The sequence below is a fragment of the Tympanuchus pallidicinctus genome, unplaced genomic scaffold (assembly GCF_026119805.1).
Source record: "Tympanuchus pallidicinctus isolate F22 unplaced genomic scaffold, pur_lepc_1.0 scaffold12, whole genome shotgun sequence".
NCBI classification, from domain to species: Eukaryota; Metazoa; Chordata; class Aves; order Galliformes; family Phasianidae; genus Tympanuchus; species Tympanuchus pallidicinctus.
The window spans coordinates 753,696-769,459 of NW_026294637.1; the positions used below are offsets into that span (position 1 = coordinate 753,696).

General features: G+C 41.3%; 1 protein-coding gene across 4 annotated transcripts in view; it reads left to right on the forward strand.

Moving 5' to 3' along the window:
* The window catches only part of UACA (uveal autoantigen with coiled-coil domains and ankyrin repeats), a 28,369-nt gene extending 13,265 nt beyond the window's left edge, over positions 1-15,104 (forward strand). For 2 of the 4 annotated variants that reach the window (XM_052671615.1, XM_052671616.1), the window contains exons 5-19: positions 866-923; positions 1,233-1,303; positions 1,412-1,518; positions 2,496-2,677; positions 3,126-3,163; positions 3,700-3,786; positions 4,871-4,978; positions 5,805-5,837; positions 6,327-6,425; positions 6,593-6,629; positions 7,443-7,492; positions 8,456-11,158; positions 11,580-11,732; positions 12,507-12,572; positions 13,257-15,104. In XM_052671615.1, the coding sequence (XP_052527575.1) occupies positions 866-923; positions 1,233-1,303; positions 1,412-1,518; positions 2,496-2,677; positions 3,126-3,163; positions 3,700-3,786; positions 4,871-4,978; positions 5,805-5,837; positions 6,327-6,425; positions 6,593-6,629; positions 7,443-7,492; positions 8,456-11,158; positions 11,580-11,732; positions 12,507-12,572; positions 13,257-13,328 (3,864 nt within the window). In that variant the 3' untranslated portion in view covers positions 13,329-15,104. The remainder of the gene's footprint in view (positions 1-865; positions 924-1,232; positions 1,304-1,411; positions 1,519-2,495; positions 2,678-3,125; positions 3,164-3,699; positions 3,787-4,870; positions 4,979-5,804; positions 5,838-6,326; positions 6,426-6,592; positions 6,630-7,442; positions 7,493-8,455; positions 11,159-11,579; positions 11,733-12,506; positions 12,573-13,256) is intronic. The other 2 variants (XM_052671618.1, XM_052671617.1) reach the window with 2 other exon arrangements.
* The last annotated feature ends 660 nt before the right edge of the window (positions 15,105-15,764 follow it).

Sequence of the window (15,764 nt, forward strand, 5' to 3'; positions counted from 1 at the left end):
TTTGTCCTTCGTTCTGGCTTTTACCCTTCTGGCAGGGGAAGCTGCCCTTACACATACTGCTCTGAATTTTAAGATATCCTACTTTTTCTGGTGTAAGAAACAAAGCTGACAGTCATGGAGGAAATATCTCTTTGTATGAAATAACAGAAGTGGCTGGACTTATGGAAGTGAAGATAAACAGCATTCTTTTGCTTCTTCACAAAAGTTCAATGTTTTTCCCTTTTAAAGAAAGTGAACTTGAGCATCTTCTAAAGATTAGTGCTCCTGTTCTGAATCAGTTTGCTTTTAGGAACAAGGGTGCTGAAAGGTCTGCACAAGAGAAACATTTGCTTTGAAAGATGGGCAGGTATGTCCAGCAGCCTTTCCTTAATGGAACGGTATTACGTGGGGATTATTTTGGGGTGTGATGTTTTTCTTCATTTATTTTAATTTGAAATCTTAATGAGCTTTTAATACGTCTTCAGTTTACTTGACACATGTCTGCATGCAGACATAATTGGCACCTTTAGTGTAGAGTGACAGAGCTGCCAGTGATGCTGGTAGCAAAGAAGTAGTGATGAATAGCAAGGAGGTTCTTAGCTGTAGTGAACAAACATCTGAAAGCTTGTGAACACTGTGATGGATTGTGTGATTGCTTTGTACAGTCTTAATTTACTTCTAGAACCTTACAGCAGTGTGTGTTCAAGGCACTGCAATGCATGTACCTATAGCTGCTCTTTTTCTGTATGTCAGTGTGCATGGAAACTGCAGAGGTACAACTTATCCTTATTGATTCTCTGCTGCTTTAGTTAAAAGCTGAAAACCTTTCAAGTGTTCTAAATGCGATTTGAATGGAGCTAATAATCAAAGTTATCTATTTTGACAGTACAACTGTCCAACAGAGAATGTGGATCTTCAAGGAAGAACAGCTCTTCATGATGCAGGTAAAAGGTTTTTCTTTTTCTCCTAACAGTAGTGTGAAATCTAGATTTAATGTCATGATTCTCAGATGTGCCTAATTCTTTTAAACTTACTTGCTTTATGGTGTGATGACCCTTAACCTCAGCAGCAAACCTGTTGAAAGGCTTAGCAGAAATTTTTAGATCTATAGCTAGTGGATCTGTACAGATCTGCAGTCCCATCTAAAGCAAGTACCATTAAGCAGTGTTGGAGCAGTGATGCACCCCAAGAAGTATTTGGGGTTTCATGAATACTTCAGCAGTCTAACCTGTTCTTCGTTCTTCTCTTGCAAGCTATGTCAGACTGTTCCTCTAGCATACAACTCCTGTGTGACCATGGGGCTTCAGTGAATGCAAAGGATGGAGTAAGTTGTTGCTAGTACCTCTCTTCCATGCAAGCCCTGCTGTATTCTTGTGTGCTTTCTCTACATCCTTTCCCTCTTCCTTTTTTCATTCCTCTTTGTCCTCTTCAGGATGGGAGGACACCACTGGTGCTGGCCACTCAGATGTGTCGCCCCACAGTTTGCCAGCTTCTTATAGACAGAGGAGCAGACGTCAATGCCAGGGACAAACAAAACAGGTAATGCATGCAGGGTGTTCTCAGAATGCCTGCTGTGACCATTCAAGGGTAGAACTTTCTCTGTTGGCTTTCAGGCTGCAGAACGAATGTTAAATTGAGCAGGAAAAAAAACCCAACCAAAACAAAAAAAACCAACCCTCTGACCTGGGACTTAGTCCAGAAATGATGTGCCAATTCAATAATGCAAACAAACTTGACTTTTCTTCCTGCTTATTCTTGCATTTAAAATACATCAAGATAGAGTTAAGTGGGAAGAATTGCATGTGGTGCCCAGCAGAGAAATGGCAACCGGTTGCTGTAAGAGTTTGTCTGTCCACTGCTGCAGCTTATACTCTTTGAGACTAATGCGTAAAGCATATCATGATGAAAGCAGGACTTCTTCAAGAAGTACTTGAGTCCCACGGGGGCTTCTGAGGGGCTGGAAGGCCCTGAGATGTTTCTTTCTGTATCTACGGAGGAGGGGTAGCAGGGAGCGTGTAACTAGCTGCTGCTTTTGCTGGCTATTTCTTGGAGGACGCCTTCCTGCTGGTAATGGACTTGGGTCTGGTGGGAAGCAAGGCATGGTGCTTGCGTTGCACGTTCTGAAGCTGGCAAATGTTTGTTTGGGAGGCATTGCCAGGATTCTCAAGCACTTGTTGGAACTCTAAACTTCCTCTTGTTTGTTGTGTCTGTTGACGTTTGCATGTAAACAGAAAAAGCCAGAAATGGCAGGAGCTTTCAAAGTGGTTGGGTGGTGCTCTCAGAGCAGTTGGTTTGTGCTGGGCTTTATGAAAATACTGCTGTTAATGTTTTGCTTTTTACAAATATTTGTAATCTGCTCAATGGCTTTTTAATGTTTAGTTTCCTCTCCTGATAACTGAAAGATTCCTTCACTCAACTTTCCACGATTGAACATGAGTGTAAGGTGATTTCTTTGAGCGCTCCTGAAAGCATAAGATCCCGGAGTTTCTGAACGCAATCTTTCTCCCCATCCTCAGGACTGCCCTAATGTTAGGCTGTGAATATGGCTGCAAGGACGCGGTAGAAGTTTTGCTCAGAAATGGCGCGGATGTTAGTTTGGTTGATGGCCTTGGTCATGACTGTGCTTACTATGCCAGAATTGGTGACAATATTGACATTTTGGCTTTAATAAAAGCTGCCGTTGAGGATTACAGCAAAGGTACGAACGTGGCTGCTGCTGCCTGCTTTACTCTGCCTTTTGGGTTGCGTATCCTCTTTGGAGGACAGCTGCAGTCCTTTAAACACAAAGCTGATGAACAGCCTGGGTGGGAGGGTGCAGAGGAGAGGGGTCTGGGTTTTGGTTTCCTTGACTGTAGTAAAGCCTTTAAAGCTAACGCAGGCTGTGATGTGAGGATGTGCAGGGTGTTAGCATGACTGATCTGCTCCTGCAGTACTGATCATAGCTGTTCTTGAGCATTATTTATAATTATCTGGTGCTTGTGAAATGCTGTATTTTTTTAACTGAATTTGGGCAGAGAGGAACTGTTTCCTGAAGTGTCTTAAACTGAAGTAGATTTGCAAAGTACGCTTAGTGTGAATCTGAATGAAAGGAATTTTTCTTCAAATTCTAATTTTGTGTTGTTTTGTGTTTATTTTTGCTTTTCTAGCAAGAGATACCATGAAGAGAGGGCAGCCTGAACAGAAGGTGAGGCTTACTGTGCTATCTCCTAAGGCTGCTTTATGAGGAGGTGTGGGAGAAAACCTTAGTTTTTCTGAGTTTTTTTTTACCTATTAGTGAAGTTTCCCTCTTCTGTAACACATTCTCTTATCTTTCTGCCCTGTGGGGTGAAGCCCAGAATGATTTTTGGGTTTTTAGGCCTGGCTTGCGGTCTGTGTTAATTTTCAGTCAATTTCCTGCTGTCTGGAGCTGGAAGTGAGCTATTGCTGAACAAGGAGCAGGTTTTGGTCTCACTGGGACATCTTCCAAAGCCTGTTGTTCCCTGATTAGCTTGGGGACACCCAATATTTTTCAAAAGGGATGCAATCAGGGGAATGAAATCAACTTGTTTTCAACTCTAATTACGTGGTGTGTATTTCTGTTCAAAAACTAGTCCCTGTGCATAATTTGCTCGGTAGTATTGCTTCCTCCCCACCCTCCCTTGGCTGTTGAAATGGAACCTGGATGAATGTTGTCAGAAGGCACCAGGAATATCGATTAATGCTTTAATGTTGCTGTAACAGATGAACAACATGTCACAAAAGTGGCATCGGCTGCATGCACAGGAAGAGGTGAATGTCAAGCTGTATCAGAAGGACCATAATGCTCAGGTAAATAGGAGGGTTTCTGAGTTATGTATTCCCATACACGTAATGAATCGGGCATTAAAGACAAGGTGGGATTTTAAGTACTAGCATTCCATTTAGGAAGATCATACATGTATTGCTGTTTACTTAAGACTTAATTGCATGAGTATGTGAAGTGATAATTATGCAGATCAGCTGTGAACTTTTTACAAGATTTTTTTATATTAAAAACTTTTAAGACATGAGATGAGATTTGCCCTTTCCCATCTCTTAACTTTTGGTGCCTGCTACTTTCACCTGCAGTACGATCATAGGGTCACAAAACAGGAAGATGCTTTAACATTCTCAGAAATGTATGGTTGTCTTTCTAAAACTAAGTTGCATCATAATTGCTCTATTAACTGGTATTAATTTTCTCATCTTCCTATTGTGTCATTACAGTTTATGAGAAGGTATGTAACACTTTAAGCTATGGGGAGCAACCCACTGAGATACTGACACTTTCATTTTGAAATCCTTTTTATTACAGAGGATAAGAATCTCTAAATGCAGCACTTCTGTTTTGAGCTAGAGTAGTTTCCACTATTAAGAAGGTGATTATCTAGCAGTGGGTTAATCGGGTTTTGTTTATATGTAAGCACTGGGCTGAATGAAGATCTGAAGCCCTATCATTTCCATTCAGTGAAATTCTGTGCATTGCTAGGGTGGTTCTTGTGGTTACTGGGGCAGAAGTCCATTCAGGTTGCTGTGCTTCATGCCAGTGAGGCCTTTTCAATACATACACTGGGTTTCAGGAACTGTTTTAATACTAATTATTGTTACGTGTTAATAGGCAACCACTTGAGAGTTTTCAGCATTGAATGTAATCTTATTCTGCTTGCGTTTTCAAAGCCTGTGTGTACATGAGAATTATCCAGAGACATAAAGCTTGGAGACCTTGAAAGTTGTGCTTATGTAAACTTCAGAATGAGGCAGAGCTAAAGTAAGGCAACAAAATCATTGGGGCTTTTTAAGCAAGGCTTGATGTCATTAATGACTGTTGAAATTGTTGGTACAAACTCATTAGTTCTCCCTGTGTGAGCGTGGTGTGTGCATTCCTTTTTTTTAGGAATTGGAGTTAGAAAATCAAGACTTGAAGGATCGAATGAGAGAAGTGCAGGAGGAGCAAAGGATGTTGCTGGATAGAATCAGTGGGCTGCAGCTGCAGCTAACTGAGGTAAAACCACTGGTCTTCATGGAGTGACAGCAAATTACCTCTGTAGGTGCTGCTATTACTTTCTTGTGCTGCAAAGACCTTCACACTGTAGTCATTCAAAATGTGACGGGATGCTGCACCTTCATCTACTGCTCCTCATAAAGTTGAGCAATAGCATTTATAGCTGTATTTCATAATGTAACAGGAACCACGAGGCATTCCTGTCTATTGTAATTCAGAAAATAAACTTAACTTGCCATTTAAATGCACCTATTGTGCATTGGTGCTTATCAGAGCCATTCCTTATTTTCCAGCAGTTACTTAAAGTGGAAACAGGACCAAAAAAACCAACTCTTCAGTTAGAAAAAACTGAAGGGGGAAAAAAGATTCTCAGTTTTGGTTCATTGTCTGAAATTGAAGCTCTGTTCCTTATGAAAACAAGCCCAAACTAGCCCTGCTCCTCCCCTCCAAAACAAACAACACCCAACTCTCCTCTGCCCCTCCAAAAAATCCCAGAGAAGCCATTCTGCCCCCTCATATTCATGTTCTAAAATCAACTTTTTACTGAGAAGTTGTATTTTTCTGCTTCAGTGAGTGATGTATAACAGGTATTGCATTCTCTTAGTGCAAGTATCAAGAGACAGCATTCTGTCAGTGTCCTTATTTGTTTTTCTCTTGCTAGAGGTTAGAAGGCAAATGCGAGGTGGGCAGTGTGTTGGGAGCTTGTAGGATGAGAAGCTGGGTAGACTCATCAATGAATGTAACTCATCGATGAATGTACAGTGCATGAGCCCCTGAAACAGTATTGAAAAATGATTTGTGGGGGGATTTCTTGTTATTTTTGCAGGAACAAATGTTTGCAGATGATCTTGAAAATGAGGTATGATATATCGCTTTGAAGTGTCATAGAACTATGAAACAGGGAAATGACTACTGAATTTATGAGATGGTGTTTAAAGCTATGGAGGGAAGGAAAGCTATGTGTAAGGGTTAAATGAAGTATCTACTGATGTGTATTCAGTTCATAGAGCTGTATGGTATTTGTATTGTTACAAATAAATGTAAATTGCTAGTTCACCTGAAAAGCAGTGGTAGTGTTGTGAGCATCAGTTGAAGTAGTGACTTTCATTTGTTTGCATTGCTTTAATGAAACTATTGCACATGATTTTAGTACATATTTCCTTGACTACTACGAGACTGTTCTTGTGGAGACCTGGTTTTGTAGAATGTGAGCTTAAAGAATTTAGGTATTCTCTCAGTGCTGATTTCTAGTTGAAGTTTCCTTTAAACCACTTTTAAAAGCTGCTTATCTTATGACTCTGGCCATCCTCGTGGCTTTGGCTATTTGGCACTTTCTGTTCTCTTTCAGAAAGATGAGTTGAAGAAAATCCTGAGTACGAAGGAAAAACAGCAGGAAGAAAGCTTAAGGACTATTGAAGCTCTGAAAGCTAAACTCAAATATTATGAAGTATGTTAACTGATTTGAAATGCTGTACAACAGTGGATATTTACTATGTCAATGCTTAATCTTTTTAATTATTGAAAGTCTTGAGTTTAAGTGAAGTTTTCTGCCTTTCTATCTGTAGCTTAAATGTGGTAATTCAGCTTTTTTTTTTGTATTTTATTTGCTTGCAGGTTGATTTAGTGGGATCTGGAAGCAACTTGAGTAACAGTAAGTGTTGTATTTAACTCCTAAAGCTTGCCAAGCAGTGTTGGAGAGCAGCTTTTTCTTCTCCTCTTTGTCCTTGCTATGGACAAACATCTGTCCACACTTCCTGCCTCACAGTACAGAGTGCTGGGTGCTGGAACACAGTGATGAGACTCACGTGTGACTTTGTGAAATCTGGGATGTCTTCTAATGATGTGAAAAACAAACCAAGTGACAAGAGAGTCCTTCTGTTCTTCATGTCTTAAGCAGCACAAATTCTTGCCTGTCTGTGCATCCTTCTGCTGGACGAGGCAGTCAATCACGAGTGTTTCAGCACAGGGAAACTTCAAGACAGCTTTAAGCACAGGACCTCGACTTGCGCTTCTGTTAAAAATGATTCAGTTTCCAGAAGCTGGAGTCTTTCACATCCAACTTGGTTACAGGCCTGTCCTGCATTTGTTTAGCTTAAAAGATGCCTGAATCTGTTGTAAACTACAACAGGAGCTGTTGGGCTGCCCAGAAGGTTTGTCTGGAATGCAAAGGAGTACTTTTCCCTGCTGTATTCTTTTCACAGGTAATTCAAGGCAGCCTTTATGGCTCTCTTGCAGAACAGCACCCAGCCTGGTGTGGCAGGATTGTCTTTCCCTTTATAGGTGTCTGTTCAGGCTTCCTGCCTCACTTAATTTAAGAGGGGGTGTTTTAATACCAGGTGGTTGAACACCAACCTGCAACACGACACAGTCCCATTAAAGAGAATAAAATTAGGAAGGAGAAACATGGTTGTTGGGATTTGTGTGACTGTTTCTCAACTAACTGCTGTTTGCTTTGAAAATCTAGGGAAAGAAGATTTACTTAAACAAGGTCAAGCGTTTGCTGTGGAATCACAGGTAATAAATATTACTGGAATTCAGAGCTGGTTACTCTTGGGAAAGCAAAAAATTCTTCTAAATGTGCAACAGTTTCTATAATACTGGCCTTGCTGTGTTTTTAACTGCTGGTGCCCTCTAGGGTTGTGTATGTGACATAGCTGTAAATGCTGTGAAGGCATCAGTGCTGAATGGTCTGCAGTGGGCATTCTTGAAAAGGAACCCAACAGAAGCTTGGGGCAGCAGGCATAGTGCACGGTGCAATTGTTTCTCATCTCCTTAACTTTTCTCCTGCTTAAAATTCAGTTAAAATCTAGACCATTCTTCTGCCAGCTAAATAATAATTTCCTGCTGATTTTGTTTGCGATAGTTACCTTCACAATTAGACCAAGAAAAAAACCCAACAAAATTCAAACCTTATCCCAAAGCCACAACTAAGTGGCTTTAAGCTGATCAGGTCTGCGAGTGACCTGAAGGTAGTGAGTGCTTGGAACACGACCAAGTCAGTGCTATGGAATTGCTGTAACGGCTGTCAGCAAAGTGAAGGTTGGTACTAAAGAAAATGCAAAACAGCAAAGCTGCTTACTATTCTATAATACTTTTAAAGTGTTCTTTACTGGACAGTAAGTGAAGTGACTGCTTTCTTCAGACATTGTGGAGAGAAGGTCCTGTTAATCATGGTGTACTCAGCCTGTTCCAATTCCTTTGACCAGTATTTTCATATGCTGGTTGGCAGGGGCACTTACAGGAAATTTAAATATTTTTGAGTAGATATGCTTAAATGTGAATAATGATGGAAAATAAAACACAGGAACGGTGCATTCATTTTAACATCATTGGATCTGATTTGCAAACAATAACTAGAAGTACAATCAGAGCTGCTATTGCTGACATAATTTGGGCAGTTATGTGGTTATGAGTATGACAATGCATGTGGATAGAACTTGTGAGCATGCTTACACTTCTGTGCCATTTTGTGTTCAGTCCAGGTCTATGCTGAGGCCCCTGGAGCTGTCCCTGCCTCACCAATCACCCAACTCAGAGAGAGAAACTTTAAAGAAAGAACTTGACAACATGAGGACTTGCTATGGTGCAGCAAAGGAAGAAATAAGCAAATTGCAGAGAGAACTGTCTCACAAGGTGTCTGAATGTAAAGCTTTGGCATCGGAGTGCGAAAGAACCAAGGAAGAATCTGATGGGCAGATAAAACAATTGGAAGATGCTTTAAAAGATGTGCAGAAGAGGATGTTTGACTCAGAAGGCAAAGTTAAGCAAATGCAGACCCACTTTCTTGCTCTGAAGGATCACCTGACTAATGAAGCTGCTTCAGGGAACAGTAAGCTAACAGAGGAGCTGAAGGATCAGTTGAAAGAAATGAAAACAAAGTACGAAGGAGCCTCTGCTGAAGTGGGTAAGCTGAGGAACCAGATTAAGCAGAATGAATTGCTAGTGGCAGAGTTTAAGAGAGATGAAGGAAGGCTGGTGGAAGAAAACAAAAGGTTGCAGAAGGAACTTGTTAAGTTGGAGATGGAGCGAGATAAAAGGGAAAGAAGTGTCATGGAGTTAGAAGGGCAGCTCAAAGAAACAGCAGCCAAGTTAGCACACTCTGTAACTTCAGAGAAATTTGAAAACATGAAGAGTTTGCTGTCAATTGAAGTGAATGAGAAAGCAAAAAAGTTAGCAGAGGTTGAGGGAGAGCGTGAAAAACTGCAGGCAGAGATCTGGGCTTTAAAAAGGGAATCTGATAGTCAGAAGGCTAAACTTGCTCAGCACGTAAAGCCAGAAGATCATGAGCAAATGAGGAGTGGCTTTGAGCAAAAAAATGAGGAACTGGAGAAAAGAATTTCTGAGTTGTCACAAAAGAATCAGACTCTGCAGAAGGAACTTGAAAGATTTCAGACTGATAACAAGATGCTGAAGCAACAAATCCAAGTATTAAAAACTGAAATTAAAAGCCAGAACGTGCCTTTAAAAATTCACGAAGAACTGAAAAAAACAAGTGATGTGACTGTTGGTGACCTGACCAAAAGGCTTTTTGAAATCACAAGGAAATATAATGAAAGCAAAGCAGAAGCTGAGCGTTTGCTGGCAGAGAAGAACAGCTTAAGTGAGACCATGGGCCACTTGCAGGCTGTGTACCTGTCTCCAGAGCAACACAGAGAAGAAATGGAAGCTTTAAAATCGAATGGCATTGAGCTTGAAAAGCAGCTTGCCGAGCTTCAGAAAAAATATGATGATGAACAAGAAAAAATGTGCAAACTCGTCTCTGAAAACACGGCCATAAAAGAGTCTGTGAAGGATCAGTATGTTTTGGCTGCAACGCACGAGGAGATTAGAACTGCTCTGAATAATGCACTGGAAAGGAGTAATAAGGAGTTGTCAGATCTGAAGGAAAAGAACGAAGAGAGAAAGCAAGAGTTTCTGCGAGTAGATAAAGAAAACGGGGCTTTGAGAGATAAGGTGAAGCTCTTGCAGAACCAATTACAAACAGAGTGTGTAAGTTTAAAGGAGCATGATGCTAAAGTGAGTGCTTTGAATAACAGCGTGCGGGAGCTTCGGGAAAACAATGCTGCAATTACTGCGGAGTATAAGAGGAGCCAAGAGGAGATTCTGCAGTTACACGGAGAAATTGAAGCCCAAAAGAAGGAGCTTGACACAATTCAAGAATGCATTAAGTCAAAATACGCCCCAGTTGCCTCCTTTGAAGACAGAGAACAAAGCTTTGAAGCCACGGTGAAAGAATTAAAAGCGCAGTTGCAGGAACAGATGCGGAAGTGTGAAGTAAGTGAGGAGGAAAGTAGGAAGTGCAAGGAGGAGAATGGGAAGCTGAAAAAAGGCATTATGTCCATCCAGAATGACCTGCAGCAGAACTATGTCCTTGCTGAGAGATGCCGTGAAATGGAAAAGACGTTCACAAGCAAAATGGAGGAGCTGAACAAGCAATTGAGAGAGATGCTGCAGAAATATACGGGCAACAGAGATGAAAAGGATGAGCTGAAAGAGAGCGCCAAGCAGGGTGTAGCTGTGCAGGCTGCTGTGGGCAGTCAGCATCTGTCTGTGGAGCAGATTGATGTGTTGAAGAACGCTCTTGGGCACACTATAGAGGATCTGAAGGAAGCTCTCAGGAGTAAGAAGGATCGTTACGATAAAGAGGCACTGAAAGTAGGAGAACTGCAGCAGGAGTTGTTGGATCTGAAGAAGTCTTCAGTACCTTTGGTAGAATATACGAAAATGAAAGAAATGCTGGAACAAGAAATCCTAGCAACTAAAAGCAGTTTAAAAGAGAAGGAAGGAGAAAGCCAAGTTAAAAGTGAGGAAATCTTGAAGTTGCAAGCCGAGATTCGGCGTAATCAACAAGCTCTAACAGACCTGGCGAGCAAGGAGGTGATTGACTTATCAGAATACAACTCCATGAAAAGTGCTCTGGAGGCCCAGATTAAGAGCATAGCTGAAAATCTGTCCAGTGTAAATAAAAAGTATGAGGAAGCATGCGAGGAGGCTTTGCAAGCTAAGAAGAGCGAGCGCTCTTTAAAAGATGAGAAGGAATTGCTCCAGTTACGGAGCTGCAGCATTGAGCAGGAAATCAAGGACCAGAAAGAAAGGTGTGAGAAATCGCTGACGACAATTATTGACTTGCAGAAGAGAATACAGGAGTCTGCAAAGCAGGTGGAAGCCAAGGATAACAAGGTAGGCTGTCAGGTACTTAATGGGCCAAGCCTTTTCACAGCAGTGGCAGTGGGCTCCTACAGCTGCTGAGCTGTTCCTGTATGACTTTTGTGTGCTGGGCGTTAGGTACTGGGGCTGACCTGACCCAAACCCATGAGCAGAAGCCCTTTGCTTCTGTGATGGTACACCAAATTTTTCTAACTCCTTTGTAGTTTTGGGTACTGTTGAGGTGATAACCTCTATGACTTCCATCCTGCATCCCATGCTCTTAGTGTGTGGACTCGTTCTTCCATTGGTTATTGGTCACCTGAGTGTTTATAGCTATCTTTTAAACACAAAGTATTCTTGCCTTGGCTTCATGTATTGTGGTTAAGAATAAAAATGCTAGAGCACCACTTTTTCAGGAAGTGAGGCCTCCTTAAATGAGTTTGTTCTTTTAAAGATAACAGAGCTGCTTAATGATGTGGAACGATTAAAACAAGCTCTTAATGGCTTGTCTCAGCTTACATACACCAGTGGGATTCCTGCAAAGAGGCAGAACCAGCAGGTAGAAGTGCTCCAGAACCAAGTAAAAACACTGCAACAACAGCTGGCTGTAAGTAATTATGCAAGGTGTCTGAAATGCAGTAGCATTGCTTATGGTGATTCTGTGTAGAAGGAAATGTGCGTGTGGTCAGTAGGGCACTGGAGCTGACTGTGAGCTCAGGCTTTGGGAAAAGTGGAAGTGTTCATAAGTGTGCTTTTCTTTCTCTGACTGATTGCTTCTGTCTGTAAATTTGTCTGCTTCTATGCACTGGAGTTGCAATGTTAGGAACTTTTCCAGATGAAACAGACAGGATCTCTGCTGAAGAAGCATGCTGCTGTAGTTCATGCCATGGCCATTTTTGTGTGCAAGTTCCACACTAATATTTTGTACAAAGACGACCAACCATGTATTTTTTTCCACTCTAAAAGTGAAGTGGTCCTTTGTTAATGAATTTGGTGGACTTTGTATTCCCTTGTCTGCAAACATTGAGAAGTGTGTTGCTTATCATTAAGAACTAGCAGTAGATGGGAGCACTTGACAGCAAGTGCTGTGATTTTTTTTTGAGTGCACACACGCATGTCAGTGCTTCTGTGGCTTAATATAGCTGATAGCTGAAGCTGTGTAGGTGAGCAAAGTTAGGTGTCAGTGAGTCTGTACAGAACTAGAATGTAACTTGAAAGATTGTCTTCTTGATTAATGCAGGGAATATAGCTGATCTTAACCTTGAAAACTTGCTTTGACTAGTATTCCTATACTAGCACACAGAACCAAATCCACAAACTTGGAATTAGGTAAGAACAGATGTTAATTTGACTTCATCTCTTTTCGTCTTCCTTCTCACAGGATGCTAAAAGGCAGCACCAAGAGGTAGTCTCAGTGTATCGGACGCATCTTCTCAGTGCTGTACAGGTATGGTAGCCCCAAGTGCAGATGTTTTGTTGTGTTATCTGAATTTATAGAGATTCCTAAGATATTTTTGGAAGATCTTAAAGAAGTGATGCTAGTTTCAAGTTTGTTTTCATGTTCAGAGTTTAATTTATAATTGAATGATCCAGGAAAAGAAAAGCAATACCATGGCAGTCTTATGGTGCTGCCCTCTAGCTTTTGCCTCCAGTGTGACTGTCTGCAGCTGTAACCTGCTCTGAGGTGATGGTTGGGTGATGTGAATGTGTCAGTGCTGCGTTGTGCCAGGTGATGCTGGAGGGGAGTCACGTTAAAGCTGGAAAGTGGAATGCAGGCCTATTGAGTGCTGCCTGCTGAACAAAGAGCTGAGCAACTTATTTCAGAATTGTGGCTTCAGATGCATAAGCACATCAGAGCAGGGCTGCTGCAAGAGCAAACTGGCATCCAGAGAACAAGAACTATTTATTTTTTTTGCCCAAACATTTTCATATGATTCGCTGCTAGGTTGGGCAGACTGTTCTTTCTCTTATGAGGAGATTGTAGCAGGATTCCTAAAGAGTTGTCCAGAGTGGTGGAAATACAACAGGGAGTTGTGACTTCTGAGCAGTTCTGAAGGCCCCCCGATGTTGTGTGTGTAGAGTTGATGCTTTATGAGACCTGTTTATTTTTCTTTGTGTTTGCTTGCTCTAGGGGCACATGGATGAAGATGTCCAAGCTGCCTTACTGCAGATCATTCAGATGAGACAGGGACTGGTTTGCTGACATGCTTAGTGCCATTGCTCTGGAAGGCTGCTGCAGCTTGTAGGAGTGCTGTGATTACGGTAGTGATAACCTTTGTGAGTTCTATGTTGTTTTGATATTATGGCTGTAATTGGAATCCCTGGAAGTTACTCCATATAAGAAACAGGTTACAAAGCCAAAATGTTTTCTTCCAAAACAGTAAAGTAGAGCTACGAAGCCTCAGATCTGGCTCTCCTTTCAGTAGATTCATAAAAGATGTAGAACATGCTTTGAAGTTGGTGTACGAGCTGACTGTCAAAATGATGACATGGTAGCTAAATAATTGTATGTCTGATTGACCACTTCCTAAAACAAGGCCTATTCCCAGAAACTCTAGTTTATCCTATAACTTGAACTCTCATGGTATGGTTGAAAATAAATGGTGTTCAAATGAGCTTGGCAAGTATTGTAGCTGTGTGACTCTTAACCAAGAGTGGGGTGTCTTGTTTGTAACTGGAGCTGGTTGTGACTGTTACAACGTGCTGAAGTCAGCTGCACAGCTAGATGGAAGGTGTTTGGTATGTGCTGTAACTTGGCTGGCCAAGTTATAGGTTTTGTTTAAATAAATGTTAAGATGCAGTGTCTTTTGCTTTTTTTTTTTTTAAATCAGACTTAAAAGTTGGGTTTTCCACCAGAACACCAACCTTTGTCCCTTGCCCAAGAGACTTTTAATGAATTCTTTGTAATGCTGATTACTGGAGGCTGAACTATAGGACTGCAATGTCATGGTTTGTAGAGCAGCTTTTTTTCTAAATGCAATAGTTCTACTTGGACATAATTTCATTCTTCATTAGGTGTAATGTGGGTGTAGGCCAAGCAGCTCAGCAAGCTGCACATGGGGTAACTCAATTACTGGATTTTCAAACACACTTTAAACTTTCATGAAATAATTTTCCTCTTAACTGTAAATTATGTACTATAATCAGATTATTTATGGGGAAAGATGCAAATAGTATGACAAATGAAATGAGAGCTTTTATTTGCTTGGAATTTACCCGTTAAAACAAGGTTTCATTTTTTTTTAACTGAAGGATGATATTTCCGTAAGTTTTGTAACAAAATATGAAATTTGGGACTACCTAAAGTAATTAAAAAATGAGCCTAATGATGAATGCTGGTGTTGTAATAGTGCAGGCTGTACTGCGCTCAGTGGCCCCTTAACTTCACTACTGAGCTGAAGGCACTTGTTTATACCTAGCAGATAAGAACCTGACAGCCTGAAGCAAAGAAGACCAAGCTGCCTTCTGTGTGCTCTCTGAAAAACAAAGACTGAAGTTTAGAGTGCTGAATTGTCTGCTTCACATTAACTGGGCTTCCCAGCACGCGTTGGCTCAGGCCTTGGCTTTCAGTGATGTTACCTTTATTTCCTTCTGTGTCCCTTTTTGGGCAGAGTCACATGTTGTTAAGAGACAACTGCCAGACAGGGAGGATACCTGAAGTGATGAATGTGCAGGACAGTTATTGACAGAAATACACTTAATATATTTACTGAATACGTCTGTAGTACAACAGATCTACTGCTGCTTTCCTTTAATTTCTTAGAGGACTATTACAGAAAGCATCTCAGTATAAACACACTACTTCATAGCTAAATTCTTTTATGATTGTGTTACTTGAAACTTTTATTAGAGAGAAACTGACTGTTTTGTTATACTAACTCTGGCATAATTTGATATTGTATGTTTCCTTATTGAGGGAGTTCTATGTATGTTTTTCTAAATTTCTCCTATATTGCATTAATAAAATGTTTTTTCTTTTTTTGTAGTGATCGATTCTGTAAAAGGTAAAGCAATGTAAAGAATCTGTCAAAGTAGCCTGGGCTGTGGAGGGTATTGGACTTGATTGGGTGCTCTTGAATCCCAAGTAACTCATCTATTTTTCACATGTCTGCTAGCATATTTTTTCTATGTATTTTCAGAGGTCTTGAGTCCTCGGTTGATAATTGCCTCGGCATTCCTTCAGCTGCTCTTTTGCTTGGTGTGCATTTCTGGTAGCTTCTTGTCACGGTTTTATCCAGGACAGGTCACCACCTGAACACAGATCTAAGAAACCTGAGTGCCTGTGAGGCATTGCTCCTTTTGCCCCATCTGGTTGCTGGAGATCAGTGCTTATTTGTTGAACGGTAGTGGTGTTGCTGCTGTTCTTTGCCTTGCTTCCTGCAGCAGCATTTCTGCTATTCCACAACCCGAGGGGTAGTGGGGCTGAGATCAAACACGTGCACCTTCTGTATAACAGCTCAGTTGCACATCGAGGGCCTTTCCTCTGCAGGAGTGGCCCCAGATCTTGTGCCAGCTTGGTGGCAGTGGGCTGCAGTGGAGCTGCGCTTGGGTGCACTGGTTACCTGCCTCCTCTGGGCAGGAGGGAATGCAAGGTGATGAAGAATGGCCTAGGAATGAGAAACTGACTCAATTTCCTTGA